The sequence below is a fragment of the Protopterus annectens genome, chromosome 1.part1, assembly GCF_019279795.1.
Source record: "Protopterus annectens isolate FY-2018-M chromosome 1.part1, PAN1.0, whole genome shotgun sequence".
NCBI classification, from domain to species: Eukaryota; Metazoa; Chordata; order Ceratodontiformes; family Protopteridae; genus Protopterus; species Protopterus annectens.
In genome coordinates this window covers 574,226,522-574,245,462 of record NC_056726.1, presented here as the reverse complement: position 1 = coordinate 574,245,462, position 18,941 = coordinate 574,226,522, and the positions used below count along the sequence as shown (strand labels likewise).

Genomic DNA, 18,941 nt, shown 5'->3' with positions numbered 1-18,941 from the left:
TTATTTTATTTGTGTCATTACATTTTAAATGTTTTAAATATTTTTATACATTTGTTATATGAGATGAAATTTTACTGCAACGTAATAATTTGATGGCAGGTTTACACATTATTATACTTAAAATGCAAATATGCAAACAACTTAAAGGTTTTCTAACCATTTAACACCATAAACTAAACTATTGTTATATTGAAACTAAGAACTGTATGTTGCTAGTAGTTATTTACTCAGGTATTCAACATAATCAGCACACAGGAGATTTTTAAAAAGTATTTTTTCTGGAAACAAAGAGTTAACTAACTGTGACAATTAAATAATTAAATGTTTAATTGATCACATGATTGCACATAACATTCCTGTATAAAAGGTCAAAGAAAATGGCTTATAACTTGTCTTGAAAAAGCCTGGGAGAGCCTGGGTGAAAGCGCTTGATTTATTGTGGTTTTACTTGTTCTTTGCTGTTTTAAAGTTAAATCTAAAATTAAAGTTTTCAAAGTAAAGAAGGAGCCTGAAGTTCGTGGATTTTATTGTCTATTACCAGTTGGTTTTTGTGGTGCTTTGCACTTGAACTCTGTCCAGAAAATACTATGAGCTGTTACAGAAGTAATTTCTAGAACCTGCACCTATTTCTCCAGTTTTGTTTCCCTTGGAGGCTGTGTGTGCAACTGCCTGAAATCTTCCTTATAGTCAGGTAGTTGCCCTAAAAGACAGAAAGGATGTGTGAAGTTCCTCAGTCTTTTACGTTTTTATACACTCTTCCCAACCTGATCCAGCAGTTATAGTTTTATTTAATCCCTCTGGTACTAAATGCTTAGTTAACTCCAGCCCTACCTTTTCTGCTAAAGATTTGAAGATTATCGATTAAGTATGGTAAAAAGTGTATGCTTCTGCAACTTTGATGTTCAGAAATCTGAATTGTCATGCTCATATGTTAAGGTTTATTCTAACTACTAACATATTTGCTTTTACCACCTCCTCCCACTCTCACAAAACGCAGCCACACTCAATACACTACCTCAAAATAAGAAATGCTAATCAAGCCCTCACTAGCTTTAATCATCATATGCCTCCCCCTACTCCCCATCTACTTTCATTATCTAATCCCTCTTACTCACATTTCTCACCCCCTTTACACATAACCTCCACTTTCTTCAGATTTGAATCCGTCCTCTCTCACCATATCTCTCCTCACCTCTTCTATCTTAATGACACTTACTTATTTAACAGAAAACCTATCCCTACCACATCTAAAACTGTCTCCATACCTCACACCCCAAACCAGCATTGCTTCTCAACCCTTAATCCCAACTCCAAATTCTCTTAACAACTTTCTTCCTTCCTATTCCAACTGATCTCTATCCTCCTGTCTGGTGACATTCACCCAAACCCTGGTCCCTCACCCAACCAGAATACTAGCTTACTCTCTCCACCCCCCTCCAAGTCTCTCCTATTCGCTACAATTAATGCCCAAAGTTTCTGCAACAAGGTTACTAACTTTCATGCCTGGCTCACCCACAACAAACCAGACATTTTAGCTATCTCAGAAGCATGGCTAAAACCTCACATTAAGGATACAGAAATTACTCCACCCAATTTTAGAAATGACAGAATCAAAAAGAAAGGTGGTGGAGTAGCCCTAGTCTACTCTTCCTCCCTAATGATTACTCCCTATACAAAGCCCATTCCCCAATTTTCTACAGCTGAACTTACCATGGCCCTCCTTAAGATAAATAACAAAAGCATATGCATAGTTGCCCTTTACATCCCCCTAGGAAACAATATCCCCATTCTTGAGGATATTCTCTCTTGGATCTCGACTAACATACAAAATGAGACTATACTCCTTGGTGACACTAATATTAACTGGTCTTCTGTAAACTCTCCCACAGCCACACAAAATATAAATATGTATAAATTCACCCAACTAATCGATTCTCCAACTAGACCTGCTAAAGATACTATCACAGGAGCTATTCTAGACTGGATACTAGTTTCCCATCCCCATAGTATCTCTGATAAAGGTACCACACCTGACCCACTTAGTGACCATCTCCCTGCCTTTTTACAACGTATACCTCTTTTTTATCCTCTTACACAATAACCATATCACAGCCTGTTCCCTCAAAAATGTCAGTGCTTAAATCTTCTCTAACACCTTAAAACATAACAACTGGAACCCTTTAAAAACCCTCTCTCTAGACGACGCTGTCTCCTACTTCAATTCTAAATTCCTTAACCTGCTCAACAGCTTTGCTCCCCTTAGGTCTAAAAGGGTCAAAGCCAAAACTGCCCCATGGCTAACCAAGGAGACAGTCTCCATCATGCATCTTGTCAATAATTCATGGAAACTGTACCAAAAACATAAGGCTCCCAGTAACTTGGCCGACTATAAACAACTCTGAAACAGAGTAAAAAAACAAATTGCCACGGACAGAAAAACCTATTACACAAAATTACAAAATAATAATAAATAAAACCCTAAAAAGTTCTGGCGTAGTATCTCTAACCTGCTTCATCCTAATAAAAAAGACAGTCCTTGTCCTGATCCTACTTCTGATTTCTCCTTAGCTACACATTTTAACTCCTTCTTAGTTGACTCAGTAGCCTAACTTATCACAACCTTCCCTAATAATAGCTCAGACATATTCCCATCAATCCCAACCCACTCTAATTCTCACCCTGCTCAGCACCCTCCTTTCTTATTCAAACCTATTCCAACTAGTACCATTAAAAAACTCCTTCAGAAATTAAAACCATGTTCAAATGCCCCAGATGAGCTTTCCTCCAATTTCCTTAAGCTAGCTGCCAATAACATAGCTCTACCTATCTCCATCTTAATAAACTGTTCCATTTAGGAAGCTTATGTACCTCCTTCTCTGGAAAAAAATCCTTCATTATTCCCCTCCACAAGGGAGGCAACAATATAGAAATCTCTAATTTCCATCCAATAGCCATCCTATCCCCCATCTCTGAAATTCTTGAAAAATGTATCCACCTACAACTCCTACCTTTTCTACTACAACTCCTACCCTTTCTACTAGACAATCAACTACTTACCTCAACACAACATGGCTTCAGACCCAGGCATAGCATAACGACAGCCCTCCTTTCCTTCATTGAAACCATCAACCACACTCGTGATTCCAGCAACATTGTATCAACCCTCCTCCTAGATTTATCCAAAGCCTTTGATACAGTTTCACATAAACTTCTCCTATCCTAGCTATCCTATTGGAATGTTTCCTCATCCTTCAGTTGTTTCCAGCTACCTTGCAAACTGCCAGCAAGCCGTTAAATGGAAAGTTTCCACCTCTTCCTTCCTTCATACTGTCACAGGTGTCCCACAAGGCTCTATACTAGGCCCACTACTGTTCTACATCTTCATTAACGACTTCCATCACTGCATCCCTAATGCCAAGCTGGTCCAATACGCTGAGGATTCCTCAATTATCTGTTCCGCCAAAACCCTTCCTGCACTTATGAAACTAACTCAAGAAGCTTTCTCCTGCACCGAATCCTGGATGCTTAATAATCACCTTGTTCTCAACCCTTGAAAAACTAAGATCATGATATTAACCCCTTCTAAATCTTCCAAAATCAATAAGAACTCTTTCTCAATAACAAGCCAAAACTCAACCCCACTTGAAATAATTCCACACTCTAAACTTCTAGGAGTACTCATTAACGACCAATTAAAATTTGACATCCACCTACAAACTAATATTAGGAAAACTCATCAAAAACTGGTTATGCTTTATCGCCACAATTGTTATCTTACCCCTTCAACCAAACACACCCTCTCTACTACCTATCTCCTCCCCTCCCTTCTGTATGGTGCCCCTCTCTTTAACAGTCTTCAATCCTCCCTAAAGTCCAAACTAGCTTCTTGCTACAACAAAATCACTAAGTTTGCTACCGGATCCAAATACTCCTTCCTCCATTGCAAAGCTCTCCACTCCTTCAACTGGTTGGAACTCCCAAACTATCTTTCCTATATACAACTCCCCACTGCCCATAAAATCATCTTCCAACCTTCAAATTGCCCCTCACTCTCCTCCACCCTCCAAATACACCAGCCCAGCAGACTACTTATGGTAGCAACCAGAACCTCCTGGATGTACATAAGCCCACACAAACTCCAGGGACACTTCTACTATCTTTCTCACTAGCACGACTATGAAATTCCCTTTCCCAACTCATTCATACCACCCATAATCTCTCGTCCTTTAAGAACCTTCTCCACTCTCACCTCTCTTCCCACTGGGAATGCTGCTGTTCCCACCCCACGTGACACACTTTCTCTGTTATTTCCCGATTTCTGCCATATAAAACTACACTCCAGCTTGTATTTCCTTTATCAACTAATGGTGTTATTTATCTATGATCTAAGAATACTCCATAACAACATTCCTCTCAAAATTTTCCTCATCCACTTTGCTGTTGCCTTATTTTTCATTACCATAAATATAAAAATTTCAAACTTTTGACTCTTTATTGTGACAATATTTTAGAATGGTCTTATTGTTGATTTTTATTCTAAACTGACTTTCTGTTGATTTATATTGTACATATTCATTTGAATGCACTGTGATTTTTGTTGACAACCATATTTGGAGCTTTTCCTCCCTGGGCCTCCATTGAAAATGGGCTCATTTTCGGCCCAGTGGACTTTTCTGGTAAACAAACTGCAAGTAAATAAATTGTTAAAGTATGAAGGATGTTTTGTCTGCTCTTTCTTCGTGTAAGGAAAACCAGCTTTAAATAATTTACTTTCTTTTATTTTTCAAATCACTATTCATTGTTTACAATATGCATATGACTGTTGATACTACTTCCAGGGCCATGGCCTCTGGTACTGTTTTGAGGAGGTTTGCATGGCTGCATTTTCAGAATCTCCCAGATGATAAAAATGAGATTTTAAATTCTACTTTGGGTAGAGATTTCGTTTTTGGCCCCTCTGCTGCAGAGGTGATCAGAAAGTGTGATGAAAGGGGTAAGTTGATACAAGGAGACTAAGATTTTTTCAGCCCTCCTTTTCCAAGTTTTCCAAGGGATTCTCTAATTAATTCCTCCTCCAATTTTGGTAAGAAACAAAATAGTCTTAACAAGTTGCAGGTTAACAGACATTTAAGAAGAAACAGTAAGGGGGTTCCAAGAAGAATTCTGGAAATCCCCAAAACCGTGGATAGTCCTTTAAGTCAGAATGACTGTTTAAGAAATTTTGTTCCACTCCTTCCACCCTGGCAGCCTCTTTTTTTTTTTTCTTCCTGAAAGTCTGAATCTCCATTTTTCTCTTTGGCAACAGATCACTTTAGACAAATGAGGTCTGAAGCTCATTCATCACAGTTGCAAATGAAAGTTGGAGGAAATTCCTCTTTTCCAGGGGGTAATTCCTCATCCTCATCCTCCTGACTGGATACTTGTTTCCACGTGTCCTTCATCACATGCTGTCTCAGGGAAGAGACAGAACCAGTTCCCCCTTCCCAGGTGGGAAAGCGGCTTTATTCAAGGATGTTTTTAGTGCCAAAGAAAGAAAATGTTTGGAGACCAGTTCTTTCCTAAACCCGTTTGTGGTAATGCCCAAATTCAAAATGATGTCACTTTACAAACTGTTACCCCTCCTTCCTCATTAATGTTTCGTGGTAACATTAGATTTAAAATATGCTTAGCACTTTCCTATTCATCCAGACTTCAGGCATTTCTTAAGGTTTCTGTGTCTGGATTACATTATGAGTTCTCTGTCTTACTCTTTAGACTATGCACTGCACCAAGAGTGTTCAGAAAGTGTCTAGCTTCAGTTATAACTCATTGCAGGCTACAGGTTGTCCACATTTTTTCATATTTAGATGACTTGCTTACCTTTGCAGAGTCTTTTTCACAATGGCAGGAATCTGTCTGTCTTGGGTGAGAGATCTCTTAAACTAGCTGTGATTCCAAGAGATCATTCAAACGTCTTTCTTAACTCCTCCTCCTCACATGATTGTATTTCTGGGATGTCAACTAGACACCATAGTTCAAAAAGCTTTTCCTCCACAGGAAAAAATAGAGCTATATCTAGATCTATTTCAAGGATTTTCCACTCAGACTTTGGTCACTGTGAAGGAATAACCCCAGGAATTTGGGTCTCATGGCTTCTATAGTGACCTTGATTACAATACTCCACATGAGAAATATACAGTGGGACACCAAGGAGAGATGCAAATACATAAGTATGAGAGAGAGAGAGATTTTGCCCTCATCAAGGGACTCAACTCCCTGAATCATGTTTAATTTCTGGGACCTCATCACGTTTTTAAAGAAAATGCCACTTTCATGTGGTACATCAACAGGCAAGGAGAACCACGTTGTACCCCCTCTGCAAACTGGCCATGTTAGCTTGTGATATAACTTCTCAGCACAGTCTCACTCCACAGGCATCCTACATTTTGTCAGAGTAAAATTCTGTGGTAGACAAGTTGAGCAGGACAAGAGCAGACCTCATGAATGAAAACTAGATCAGGGGATCTTGCAAGATTTTGATCTATCTGCGGGGAGTTCCTGAAGTAGACCTTTTTCCCTCCTCTCTGAACTATCAGCTGGAAAAATTCTGCTCCAGGACTCCATGCAAGAAGACCTGGAAGATAGATGGCTTTTCTTTTCTGGGAATAGGAATATTATTGTATACTTTCCCACCCTTTCCACTATTATGCAGAGTACTTATGAAGATTCAGAGGGAATTCCCCAAGATCATTGTGGTGACTACCTTCTGGCCCAAGCAATCATGATTCTCCCTTCTTTTGGAAATGGCTAGGGGCAATTACCACAAGCTTCCTCACAGATTTGATCTACTCGCACAAGAACAGGGTGATTGATACACCCAGCCATTAATCAACTTCAACTGACTAGCTGAATAATAGAGGCTTAATTCCCTTCAGGCACCTATTTACTGAGGATGTGCAACAGATACTAATGGAGGCAAGAAAGTTTGCTACTAGAAAATCATATACTGGCAAATGGAAAATTTTTCCTAGTTGGTGCCAGCAGCATAACTATCACCCATTCAGGGCTAGTTCTCTGGTTTTACAATTTTTGTAGAGTTACTATCCTATGGATGTTCTTCATTCCACATTGCTGCAGTCCTAACTATTGGGTAGTCCGCTGTCCAGTCGGCCCGAATACCAAAGTATATGGCTGACGTCGGTCAGGGCGCATTAGACTGACGTCAGTACGTCAGGGTACTAATGCGCATGACCGACGTTATATCCTCAGTCTTTTTTGCCGCATGGTCCGATGCAGAAGCAATTTTGCGAGTGCAGGTTGGCGTTCTGAAAGTTTCTGAAGTCAGAGTTTCAGACCGAATCAAAGTTGGCTAAGTACCCCGTTGGGGAATATTTTGTTTTTTTCTTGCCTCAGTATTTAACCGGATGTCAGAAAAAGTGAATAACTGTATTTCTTGTGGGAAACAGATACCTCATAGGGATTACCATACTTTGTGTATACCTTGTTTAGGGCCTGAGCACGACGTTGTTGGATGCCGCTCTTGTGCTAGATTTAACAAACGCACTATTAAGAGAAGGTTAGACTGTGCCAGGTTAGTGTTTGGGAAGCGTTGTAACTATAAAATGCCGCCGGATGCTCCGGCCGCTTCGCTAAAAAGCGCAAGGACAAAACAGCAAAGCCTAGAGTGGAAGAACCGACAGTCCCAGACGTCGGTTCTTTAGAGGGCTCAGTGGAGCCGGAGGTTTTGCCAGGTGTGTCTTTGGAGTCTCAGGGAGAGACTTTACTGTTACAGGATGTTTCCTCTCAGGAAGTAGGCCAGGCTGAGGGGGCTTCTCAGGTGGCTGTTCTTCCCTCTCTTCCTAAGGTGGTTAGAGCCTCCCCTTCTGTTTCCAAGGCTTCTTTGAGGGGCAGGCCAAGTTTTGCTTCAGTGGGGGTTTCTCCTAGTGCTTCAGGGTCTTTGCCTAAGAAACATATGCTTAAAATGGCAGAGGATTTGATTACTATGATAAGGGGTTCTATGCCCCCTCCTGATGAGGCCTAGGGTGGAACCTGAGTTTGAGAGTTTTGAGCAATGCTCGGAGGCTTCTGAGTCTTCAGGTGAAGACTTGCAGGAGTTCTCTCCTTATTCTGATTCTGATGTGGATGATTCTACTCCTTCAGCTTCTCCTCCTGAGGATTTTTCATTTTCAGAGACTCTGCATTCCATGAGGGAGCATTTTAAATGGGAAGGTCAAGATTTCTCTGACTCCAGGAAAAGGCTTAGGGAATTCTTGTTTTTACCCCAGCATAGGCCTTTAGCTATACCCCCTGTTTTGAATGTGGTGGAAGATGTTTTTGCAGAGGCTTCCCTGAATCCTGATTCTTTGCCTCCTGCCCCAGTTAAACCGGATAGGTATTATAGGGTGCCTGAAGCTCATAAGTATCTTTTTAAGAGTCCTAGGGCAGACCCGGAAACTGTCTGTCAGGGGCCTAAAGGTGTGAAGGCCTCAGTTGTTAAAAATCCTGTCCCTCCTGATAAAGAGGCAAGGGCTTTGGATAGATGGGGCAAGAAAGTGTATACTTCTTCCACTTTAGCCATGAGGGCGTTGAATTGTCAGTTTCACATGTTGAAATATCAGAATTATCTTCTTTCACAGTTGAAATCTAAGGTGGATGCTTTGGCGGAAGGTATTGAGTGTAAAGAGTTGCAGGATTTAGTTCATGTGTCTGAACAGGTGGATAAACATTCCTTGCAATGTGGTTTTGATGCTGTGCAGGCCTCCTCCAGGGTGGCTGCCACTGGTTCTGTTCTTCGTAGGCACGCCTGGTTGAGAGATCAGAATTTAGCTGAGCATGTTAAGACACGGATTTTGGATGCTCCTTTGCAGTCTGATGTGTTGTTTGGTTCGCCTGTAGAAGCAGTTTTGAAGAAAATGGAGGACAAGGCTAAGTCTATGCAAACTGTTAAAGATTTTTTGCAGGTGCAGCCTCCGAAGTTTAGTAGAAATTGGCCTGCTAAGGGATGGACTTATCCTGCTTATGATTCCCAGTCTAGGGGTAGGTCTAGACGTGGTAGGGGCAGAGCTCAGGGTTCTTTTAGGCCTAGGACAGGGAGTTCCCCTGCTCAGACTTCTGGTGAAGGCAGGGGTCAGTCCTTTCGTAAGCAGACCCAATGACCTGCCTTTTCAGCTGCCAGTTCATTCTCGCCTGGCAGCACCGTTGGGAGGAAGACTGTCTCTTTTCAAAGAAAATTGGGATTTAATTACCCAAGACAGATGGGTTCTGGATATCATTCACCACGGTTACAGGTTTTATTTCCATACCTTGCCTCCTTTCAAAGGCATGCCAGACATTCCTCCTCTACAAAGACAAGAGGCTCACAAGCAAATTTCTCTGTTACTCCAAATAGGGGCCATTCAGCCGGTTCCTGTGCCAGAAAGGGGCCTAGGATTTTATTCTCGCCTGTTCCTAGTACCGAAGAAGGGGAACACGTGGAGACCAATTTTGGATTTATCTATCCTCAACACTTATCTGGACATTCCCAAGTTCAAAATGTTGACGTTACAACAGCTTTTACCTCTGCTGGGCAAAGATCACTGGATGGTAACTTTAGATCTCAAGGAAGCTTACCTTCATGTGCCTATAAGACTAAGTTGCAGAAAGTATCTGCGTTTTCGAGCTGGAAATTCTCATTATCAGTTCTCTGCATTGCCCTTTGGCTTATCTACTGCGCCCAGAGTATTCACAAAGGTTCTGGCTCCAGTGATAGCTTTCTTCAGGCTAAAAGGAATTCAAATCTATCCTTACTTGGACGATTGCCTGATTCTGGCTCAAGAAAAGGAAGACCTTCTACAGCATTTGGAATATGTCATAGCAGTGCTAAGATGCCTAGGGTATTCTGTGAACGAAATAAAGTCCAGTCTAGTACCCTCTCAAGACATGTGCTTTCTGGGTGTGAGACTGAATACAGCAGCCCAGATGGCCTTTTTAACCCCGGACAAACAAAAGAATCTTTCCAGTTACTTCCATCAACTATCTCTTCAGTCCGGGCTGACTGCAAGGACAGTCCTTCAAGCCTTAGGGTTCATGGCATCTTGTATTCTGGTGCTTCCCAATGCCAAACTGCATATGAGGAAGCTACAATGGTATCTCAAAATGTATGGACACAGCACTGCCAGGATTTGGACACTGTCATTCAAATAATACCTTGCATTCAAAAGGAATTTTGTGGTGGGCTCAGGAATGTCACCTAAACAAGGGACTCTCTGTGACCCGGCCAGAGGCGAGTCAGATTCTAACGACAGATGCCTCAGACATTGCTTGGGGAGCTCATCTAAATGGAAAGTGGATACAAGACAAGTGGCCTGCCAGACTACAGCATCTACATATCAACATGAAGGAGATGTTAGCAGTCCAGTTTGCATTAATGGCTTTCAAGGAGTTACTTCTTCCAGGGCAGGTGTTGATTCTAACAGACAACACAACTGTCATGTGGTACATCAACAAACAAGGGGAACACATTCTTACCCATTGTGCAGGCAAGCAATGATTTTATGGGAGACTGCGCTCAGCTTGCAACTAACTCTTCAGGCAAGGTTTCTGCCGGAGCACAGAACTCCTTAGCAGATGTGTTAAGCAGACAAATCATGGATCCCCACGAGTGGAAACTGGATCTTCATGTATTTCAAACGTTGACAGTGTCCTGGGGAACTCCAGACATAGATCTGTTCGCTTCTCCACTAAACCACCAGCTGCCAAAGTTTTGCACAAAGAGGTTTCATCACACAGCTTGGAAAGTGGATGCTCTTTCTTTCAGTTGGAAAAATCTTCATGTGTATGCGTTTCCACCTCTGCCTCTTCTTCCAAAGGTGCTTCTAAAGATCAGACAAGACAAGCCAAGGATGATTTTAATAGCTCCAGATTGGCCTCGGCAGCACTGGTACCCATTACTGAGGAGTCTGGTAAAGAAGCCTCCATGGCCTTTACCCTTGATTCCACACCTGTTGTCTCAGAGAGACGGTCACCTGCTCAATGTCAAGCTTCACTCTCTTCATCTAACAGCCTGGCATATTCTATTTTGAAAGACAGCAGGTCTCAACTTCCTCAACAAGTTTTAAATGTGATTATGGAAGCCAGGAGACCTAGTACAAGGAAAGTGTACGCAGAAAAATGGAAGAGATTTTTATTTTGGAGTGCAGCAAACAATTTGGAGATTTCGAGCCAAATCTGAGTGTGGCTCTTCAATATCTTACTGAGTTATTGGACAAAGGTTTGTCTTTCTCTTCCATTAAGATTCATGCTGCAGCAATTTCAGCTCACTATGATTGTGACCCACCATTGTTTTCGCATCCTTTGTTCAAGCAATTTCTTAGAGGGGCAAAGAATATAAGACCCCACGTAGAGCTCCTACTCCTGCTTGGGATCTCAATTTTGTGTTGGAGAAACTTACTCTACAACCTTTTGAGCCTGCGGCTACTGCTGACTTGAAATACTTGTCATGGAAGACTGCTTTTTTGTTGGCCATTACTTCTGCAAGAAGGGTTTCTGAGTTGCAGGCCCTTATGGCAGTGGAGCCTTTTTTGATTTTTCATAAGGATAGGGTATCTTTACGTACTAATCCTTCCTTTATGCCTAAGGTGGTTTCTAGTGTGGCTTTAAACCAAACTATTCATTTGCCTACTTTTTATGCAGATCCCCAAAATAAAGGGGAAAAGATTTTGCACACTTTAGATGTACACAGGCAATTGCGTTATTATTTGAGCAGGACTAAGGACTTTAGGCAGTCTCAGCAGTTGTTTGTTTCTTTTGCTTTGAGTTCTCAGGGCAAGCCTGTGTCAAAACAAACTATTTCTAGATGGATTGGGTGTTGCATTACATTTTGTTATTCCCATCATGGCAAGGAGATTCCAGCTGGGATTAGGCCTCATTCCACTAGGGCTACTGCCACTTCAACAGCATTTCTGAGGGGTGGCAACTAAGGATATTTTGGAGGCAGCTACTTGGAGTTCAGTGCATACTTTCTCTAAGCATTATCACCTTCCTCTCTACTCTAAGTCTAGGGCTGGTTTTGCCACAGCTATTTTGCAAGGCATGTTGTCAGTTCCTGCTTCCTTATGATTTGCCAGCCTCCCTTACCTCTGCTTTGGGATTCTACCCAATAGTTAGGACTGCAGCAATGTGGAATGAAGAACATAGTACAGTTTTGTACCTACCATAAATGTAGATGTCCGAGGATCCACATTGCTGCAGTCCAATTTACCCTCCCTCCTTCCCCTCTGTGTTTAGGGGTGGTTGTGTAGGTGAGGTTATATTCTGCTAATTTTGTATATTTTGTATATATATATTTTGGTGCAGGTTTGTTGGGAGTTTTTGGTTTTTGGCCTTATCTTTTTAGGGTCTTCTGACATCTGGGGCAAGAAAAGACTGAGGATATGACGTCGGTCATGCGCATTAGTACCCTGACGTACTGACGTCAGTCTAATGCGCCCTGACCGACGTCAGCCATATACTTTGGTATTCGGGCCGACTGGACAGCGGACTACCCAATAGTTAGGACTGCAGCAATGTGGATCCTCGAACATCTACATTTATGGTAGGTACAAAACTGTACTTTTTTCTTACTCTTCTATCAAGGTTGGTTCATTTATTTGCCATTTCAGCATGTTTGCCTATAGACCCTCCTCTTTCAATGCATTCTCATGTTAGAATGTTTTTGAAATGAGTTTTGCATAGGGAGACCTCAAAAGAAAATCAGTGGGATCTTAATTTTATGTTGGCGAACCTAACACTGGCTCCATCTGAACAAGCTAACCAAGCTGACTTTGACAGTCTTAACATGGAAAACAGTTTTACTGAGTTCCCTAATCTCTGCAAGAAGGGTATCTGAGTTGCAAGCTCTTATGGTGAGTCAACTCAATCTCATTTTCCATGAGGACAGGGTGTCTTTGAAAAGTAATCCTTCTTTTATGCCTAAAATGGTATCCAAGTTTACATTAAGCTAAACTATCCATCTCCCCGTTTTCTCTATTGAGCCTAAAAATGAGGGAGAAAGTATACTCCATTGCTTGGATGTTCACAGACAATGCTAGTACTATATTGACAGACCCAAATCTTTCAGATCTTTGGAGCAATTGTTCATTGCTTATGAAGTAAGAAGGGCTAGCCTGTATCAAAGCAGGCTGTTTCCAAATGGTTGTCTAAGGCTATTACCTTTTATTTTACTTGCCACAGCAAAACTATTGTAGGCAATGTCAAGGCCCCACTCTACCCGGGCTTTGGCTTTATCTATGCCATTTTGGAAAGGACTGGATTCAATAAGCATCTTGAACCAAAAAAGAGAACTCCATGTCACCAGAATGAAAAATGCAAAAATCACGCCTCATAACCAGCAGAACTCCACTTTATTCAATAAACACCCGAGCGCTTTCATTCGTTAACATCAAAGTTCATCAGAACACTCATAAAAAAAACACTTTCTAAATACATCACATCCTTTTAAAAAAAAAACAACCTACCAATAAGTTTTCAGAAATATGAAACTCCACCTATCACAATCAAACTACACAAGGTTGGCGGATACATTTCCTGTTTCCATCAACACCAAAGAATAACCCCTTACAGAAATTAAAATGTAGCAAAGTACTAAAGAATAACTTGGTATATGCCCATACATCTGTTGTTGAATTGACACGTGCTTTCTTTCGGAATATTTAAACTTCATCAGAACTATTAAAACAAATAGTTCACACAGTCATTGGTTGATTGTAATAAAACTCCACTAGTTTGCGTTATCTTATTGGTGGTTAAATCCACCATTCTATTTCATTTTGGTATGCGATTGGTGGATTTTCACATATTCGCAAAGTCATTGGCTGATTGTAATGAAACACTTGTTGATAAGAAAACTGTGTATGTTTTAATAGTTCTGATGAAGTTCAAATATTCAGAATGAAAGTGCTTATGTCAATTCAATGGTAGATGTTTTGGCACATACTAAGTTATTCTTTAGTACTTCATTACTTTTTAATTTCTGTAAGGGGTTATTCTTTGGTGTTGATGGAAATGGGAAATGTATCCACCATCTTTGTTTAGTTTGATTGTGATAGGTGGAGTTTTATATTTCTAAAAATTGATTGGTTGTTTTTTTTTTTTTTTTTTTTTAAAGTAAGTGATGTATTTAAAGTGTTTTTGTTTTACGATTGTACTGATGAAGTTCAGTGTTAATGAACGAAAGTGCTCAACTGTTTATTGAATAAAGTGGAGTCCTGTGGGTAAACGAGGCATGAGTTTCGCATTTTTCATCTTGCTGACATTGAGTTTTCTTTTTTGGTTTATAAGTATTCTAGAAACTGCGACTTGGCCCTGTGTACATACTTTTACAAAGCACTATAACCTTGATTCCTTCTGTAGGTATAGATCTGGTTTTGCTAGGACCATTCCCCAGGTTCCTGGACTCTTCTCCTTCCAAATATGTTAAGCTAGGATAATCTGCCCATATAGCTAGGGCTATTGCAGCAATGATCAGTATGATGAACATAGTACAGGTTGTGTAAGTAGACTTGCCATAACGGTAGATGTTGAATGCTAATTGCTGCAGTAGCCACTCCCTCCCATCCACCCCCTTATTTTTTGGTGTGTTTATGCCAGGGTGTGGTTATTTACTTATTTTTATTCTTTCTAGTATTATCCTTTCAAGGTTCAGTCTCCCTCTTTCTGTTGCAAGAAAATCTCTGAAGGGCTTGGCAGCCAAATGTGTCTTTTAGTCAGCTCAGCTCGAGCTACCAGATAGTTTGGGTGCATGGAAAATGCTCTGGAGCTTTTGAAGCTGGCCAGTTGCTATTTCCTTGGCAGAATATAACCTATATCACTAAGGCTACTACAGTGATCATTCGAGCATCTTTTGTTATGGTAAGTTGACTTGCACAACTGTACTTTTCTTCTGTTTCCTTGAAACTGAAATCCTTGATAAATAATACTCACACTTTGGTCATAAGAGAAAAAATATGAAACTAAGATACCACTGTGAAATGTTGAATAAAGGCACCAAACAGTCATGAAAACCAAAAAATCCAAGATAGTACCTCGGAAAGGGAAAAAAAAAACAACTCTCTCTCACTTTTAAAGTCCAAAGTTTAATATAAAATAATCCAGCAAGGAATTCCCATCCAAGAAACTATGATACCATCTTTCATAATCTGTCTTCAAGGATGTGTGTTTTAGAAAGTAGTCTTTGGACAACACAGCATGTAATTCTGGTGGACCTCAACTAAGCCGAAAATCAGTATAATTACGAAGTAGTGCTTTTTTTCTCTCTCAAACTTAATAGTTTTATGAAGCATAATTGTTAGTAAGAGGGAAAACTGATTAGATTTAGGTGTTGGAAAATGCTTGGAATAAGCTTCCATTTTAATTGGAATGCTGGAGATTGTCATTCAGCTTGCACTTTATTTCTAGCAGTGTTATGATGCTGCTGTTACTTGTATAATGTTGTTAGTTACATATATTTTCTAAGATCTAACAAAATGTGTAATGCACTTTTAAAATAAATGAATGCTTTTTTTTTTTTCTTTGCAGTATTCATTTTTTAGCATCTCCAGTGTTACTTGGCCCAGCCCTGATGTTAAAGATGCTGCAACATTTGCAGATGATGGGACTGTCAAGGTCCGCTCTATGGATGGCAATGCTACTCTCCATCTTGCATCACAGCAGCTGGAATTTACAATGGAGTTCATTTCTAGAATTAGTCAGAAGTCTCCAGTACCCTTTCTCGTTAAAGATAAGCAGCATTGCAAAAATGTAGACACTGGCAAACATCAAAAATCTTGCAAAAGTAGTATTGTGGAAGACATTTCTGAAATTTCCAAAACCTCCAGTGGAAGAAAGCATATATTTTCTGAAACAGGTTTGAAATCTACAAAACTGAAGATTCCTGAGGAAATCATGAACCAAAAGGGCAGTGAAGGTTTGCAGTCCTGCTGCAATTCAGCAGTGGAGTATGTCACTGTGGTGCAGCATCACTCAGTATCATTTTGCCCTGAAGAATGGAAGTACCCTCTGTTTCTTGCTCTGCATCCAAACCATGTTGATAAAGCAGTAAAAACAAATGAGAATGAGTGTAAGAAAAACAGCCAAGATGTCTTAAAAGAAGTAAAGCATGACAGAACTACTTTGCTGCCTGATCCCCTGCCACTTAATTGTAGAGCACCACACCTTCATAGGTAAACTTATTGTAATTTTTTTTTCCTTTTTGCTTTTTATGTATCACCATTTTGCTGTTGGGCAGAACTTTGGGAGGTGGGTAAAGGTTGCAGAGGAAAAATGTATGTGGACATAAGTGTGCTGTTTTTGGGCACTTGCCTGGCTGCAACATTCCTTCATGGAGTGTAAGTTTATTTTTACAGTTTAATTCCTTTAAAGTATAAGACCAAGTGTTAGAAGTAGAAACTCCAAATTTACTATGTTATGCTTCCGTGTGAGGTAGCAAGTCTACAGAAAAGTCTGATGTAACAAGTGGGTTGAGGGTATATTGAGGATGGTATTTTATCCATTTGAAGAAGGGTATGTATGTTTATCCAGATTTACATTTGTCTGCTTTGCTAGAAAATACAGTACTAACAAAAATGCTCCCAGGATCATGACTTTATTATTCTGGAGAGGTTTTGTGCATCCTTGAGATTCTTTAAGCTGTCTTGCCTGAAGCTTTACATTCCACCTAAAGTCACTCTTAGCAAATTGATCTGGGAGAAGAGATGATCCAGTGATCCAGTATGTTCCCTTAAAATTTCATTTGAAGAATCGGAGAACCTTGCTTGAAACAGGGATACTGGAACTCGGCTCTGGTGCCAGGTTAGATGCGGTATCCATTGGCAAGTGACTGGTGGCTGGGTGGCCCACATAGCCTGGCTGTGCAGATCCTAAGAATGCTGCCTAAAGCTGCCATGGGCTTGCCACCTGCAAGACAACGAGTAGGGAAGGATAATGTACAATACCAGTCGTGTGGCAGGCGGGAGTGGGGCAGATTAAGACTGTCTATACCATGTCTAAAGAACGTGACCATTGGGATATGAGATGTCACTTCGGTGTTGGTAAAGTAGCCAGAGCTTGCAGAGGAAGTTGAAAAATACCTGCTAGATTTAGTTGCCTGTATACATAATTTATTCTGGATCTGCACTTAAGCTGAATTGATGATCTTTGTACCATTTGCTGTTACAGTCCTTATCAATGGGATATTCTGCCTTAAGATAGCCTGCAATCAACCAGACTTCTAGAGGCTCTGCCTTTGCCTTCCTCCCTACAGTGCCTTCCGTCATCTCCCTCTTACTGCAGCATAAGGACATCTGTGATATAAAAGGGTCATTGTCTGATCAGATTTTTTAATAGGCAGTTCAGTGTACTCAGTTGTGCCTCAGTATTGTCATTCCATTGTTTGGACTGCTTTCAGAGAACAGAAAAATATCCCATAAGGGTTATTTGTTGTGTTTTAGATGTATTGTGGTAGTTTTTTCTTTACATTTACACTAACTTTGAAACGGAACCATTTGTTAAGACTGACAGTTGTGTAGACTGGAGGAAGCAAATTTTCCTCAAAGGTTTCATTCTCACTGCCTCTTTTGCCTTGGGCCAGAACACCCAGAACACTATGCGGACTCCTGCCCAAATTTTGCAAGCTTCACCCTGAGGATACTCTGGAAAAGAGCACAGCTTGTTCAGGAGTTCATAGCTCAAAAGAAGGAGCATATAACTATGCCTTCTCTCTCTCTATTCATTAACACCTTAATCCAGTTGCAGGTAGAAATCTTCAGCCAACACTTACTACTATTTATTTTCCTTTCTTGTGTCCTTCTGTAACAGTCTCATCTTTCTAATAATAATAAATTCTCTCCCCATGTCCTTAATTTTCCCTCCTGTTTGTTACGCCTTATCATCTCATTCTGTTTTTCTGATTTGGCATCAGAATACTCTAATTATTTCACCTTAATACATTATTAGAAATATAGTCAGTATTTTGAAGAACTATGTATTTGTTTGCTTGACATCGGCTATCCACTTCTGCAGTGTGTCTTGTACAGTGCATATTGTATTCTTAATATTTCTGTAAAAGTCAGAATGTAACCAAACAAATAGCTGAACACAGAGCAACCAAGGCTAAGGAATAATTTCACACAGCAGCAACCGCATATAAAAGTCCATAAACACAAGATGAAGAATCTGTTAAAACACAGGTTTATTCAATGATGGTAAGCGCTTTGACCAAACATTTACAAAAAGAAGAACACATATATATAGGAAGCGTGATAATTAATCATCATTCAATTAACTTCCATTAAAGTTATATACCCAAAACAAATCTACAGCTGCAAGACTATACATAGGAGTCTCTATATAAAAATATAACTACACAAAACATTAATGCAATAAATCTCTATCACTAAATCTAAAAAACATAGTTCTTAACACTAAATATATATATAAAAATATATATACAAACATATAAAATCAGATAAAATTTCAGAAACAATAGCCAAATTATTTACAGAGCTTCCTCCTCTTTAGGACTGGCTTAATGGATGCCCTCTCATTCAAGCCCTTCCCCGTATCTGCTCTTAAACTAATAATCCAGCATGTTTCCCTGTATTCAGTATACATTATAACATCTCTCTCTCCTGTACTTTGTATAATTGCCTCCACAACCCTGAATTTAAAAGTGTGATGTGCTCCTAGCTCAGTGACACGATTCGACAGGACATTATTAGGGGAACACTTCTTTATATTATACATGTGTTCCCTCATTCTATCTCGTAATACCCTGTTAGTTTTTCCCACATAAAACGCCCCGCAGAATTCACATTCCGCTAAGTATACTACATGGGGGGTCATACAATTGTGAACACCTCTAAACCAAAAATCTTTACCTATGTCTGGATGTTGAAATACTTCTGTAGTGTTTATATACCGGCAAAAATTACAAGAACCACATGGTTCAG

General features: G+C 40.2%; 1 protein-coding gene across 2 annotated transcripts in view; it reads left to right on the top strand.

The window, feature by feature from the left end:
* The window catches only part of CCHR1.PART1H5orf34 (chromosome chr1.part1 C5orf34 homolog), a 1,113,566-nt gene that overhangs the window by 188,487 nt on the left and 906,138 nt on the right, over positions 1 to 18,941 (top strand). For both annotated transcript variants that reach the window (XM_044076898.1, XM_044076888.1), the window contains exon 3: positions 15,532 to 16,175. In XM_044076898.1, coding sequence (XP_043932833.1) covers positions 15,532 to 16,175 — 644 coding nt within the window. The remainder of the gene's footprint in view (positions 1 to 15,531; positions 16,176 to 18,941) is intronic.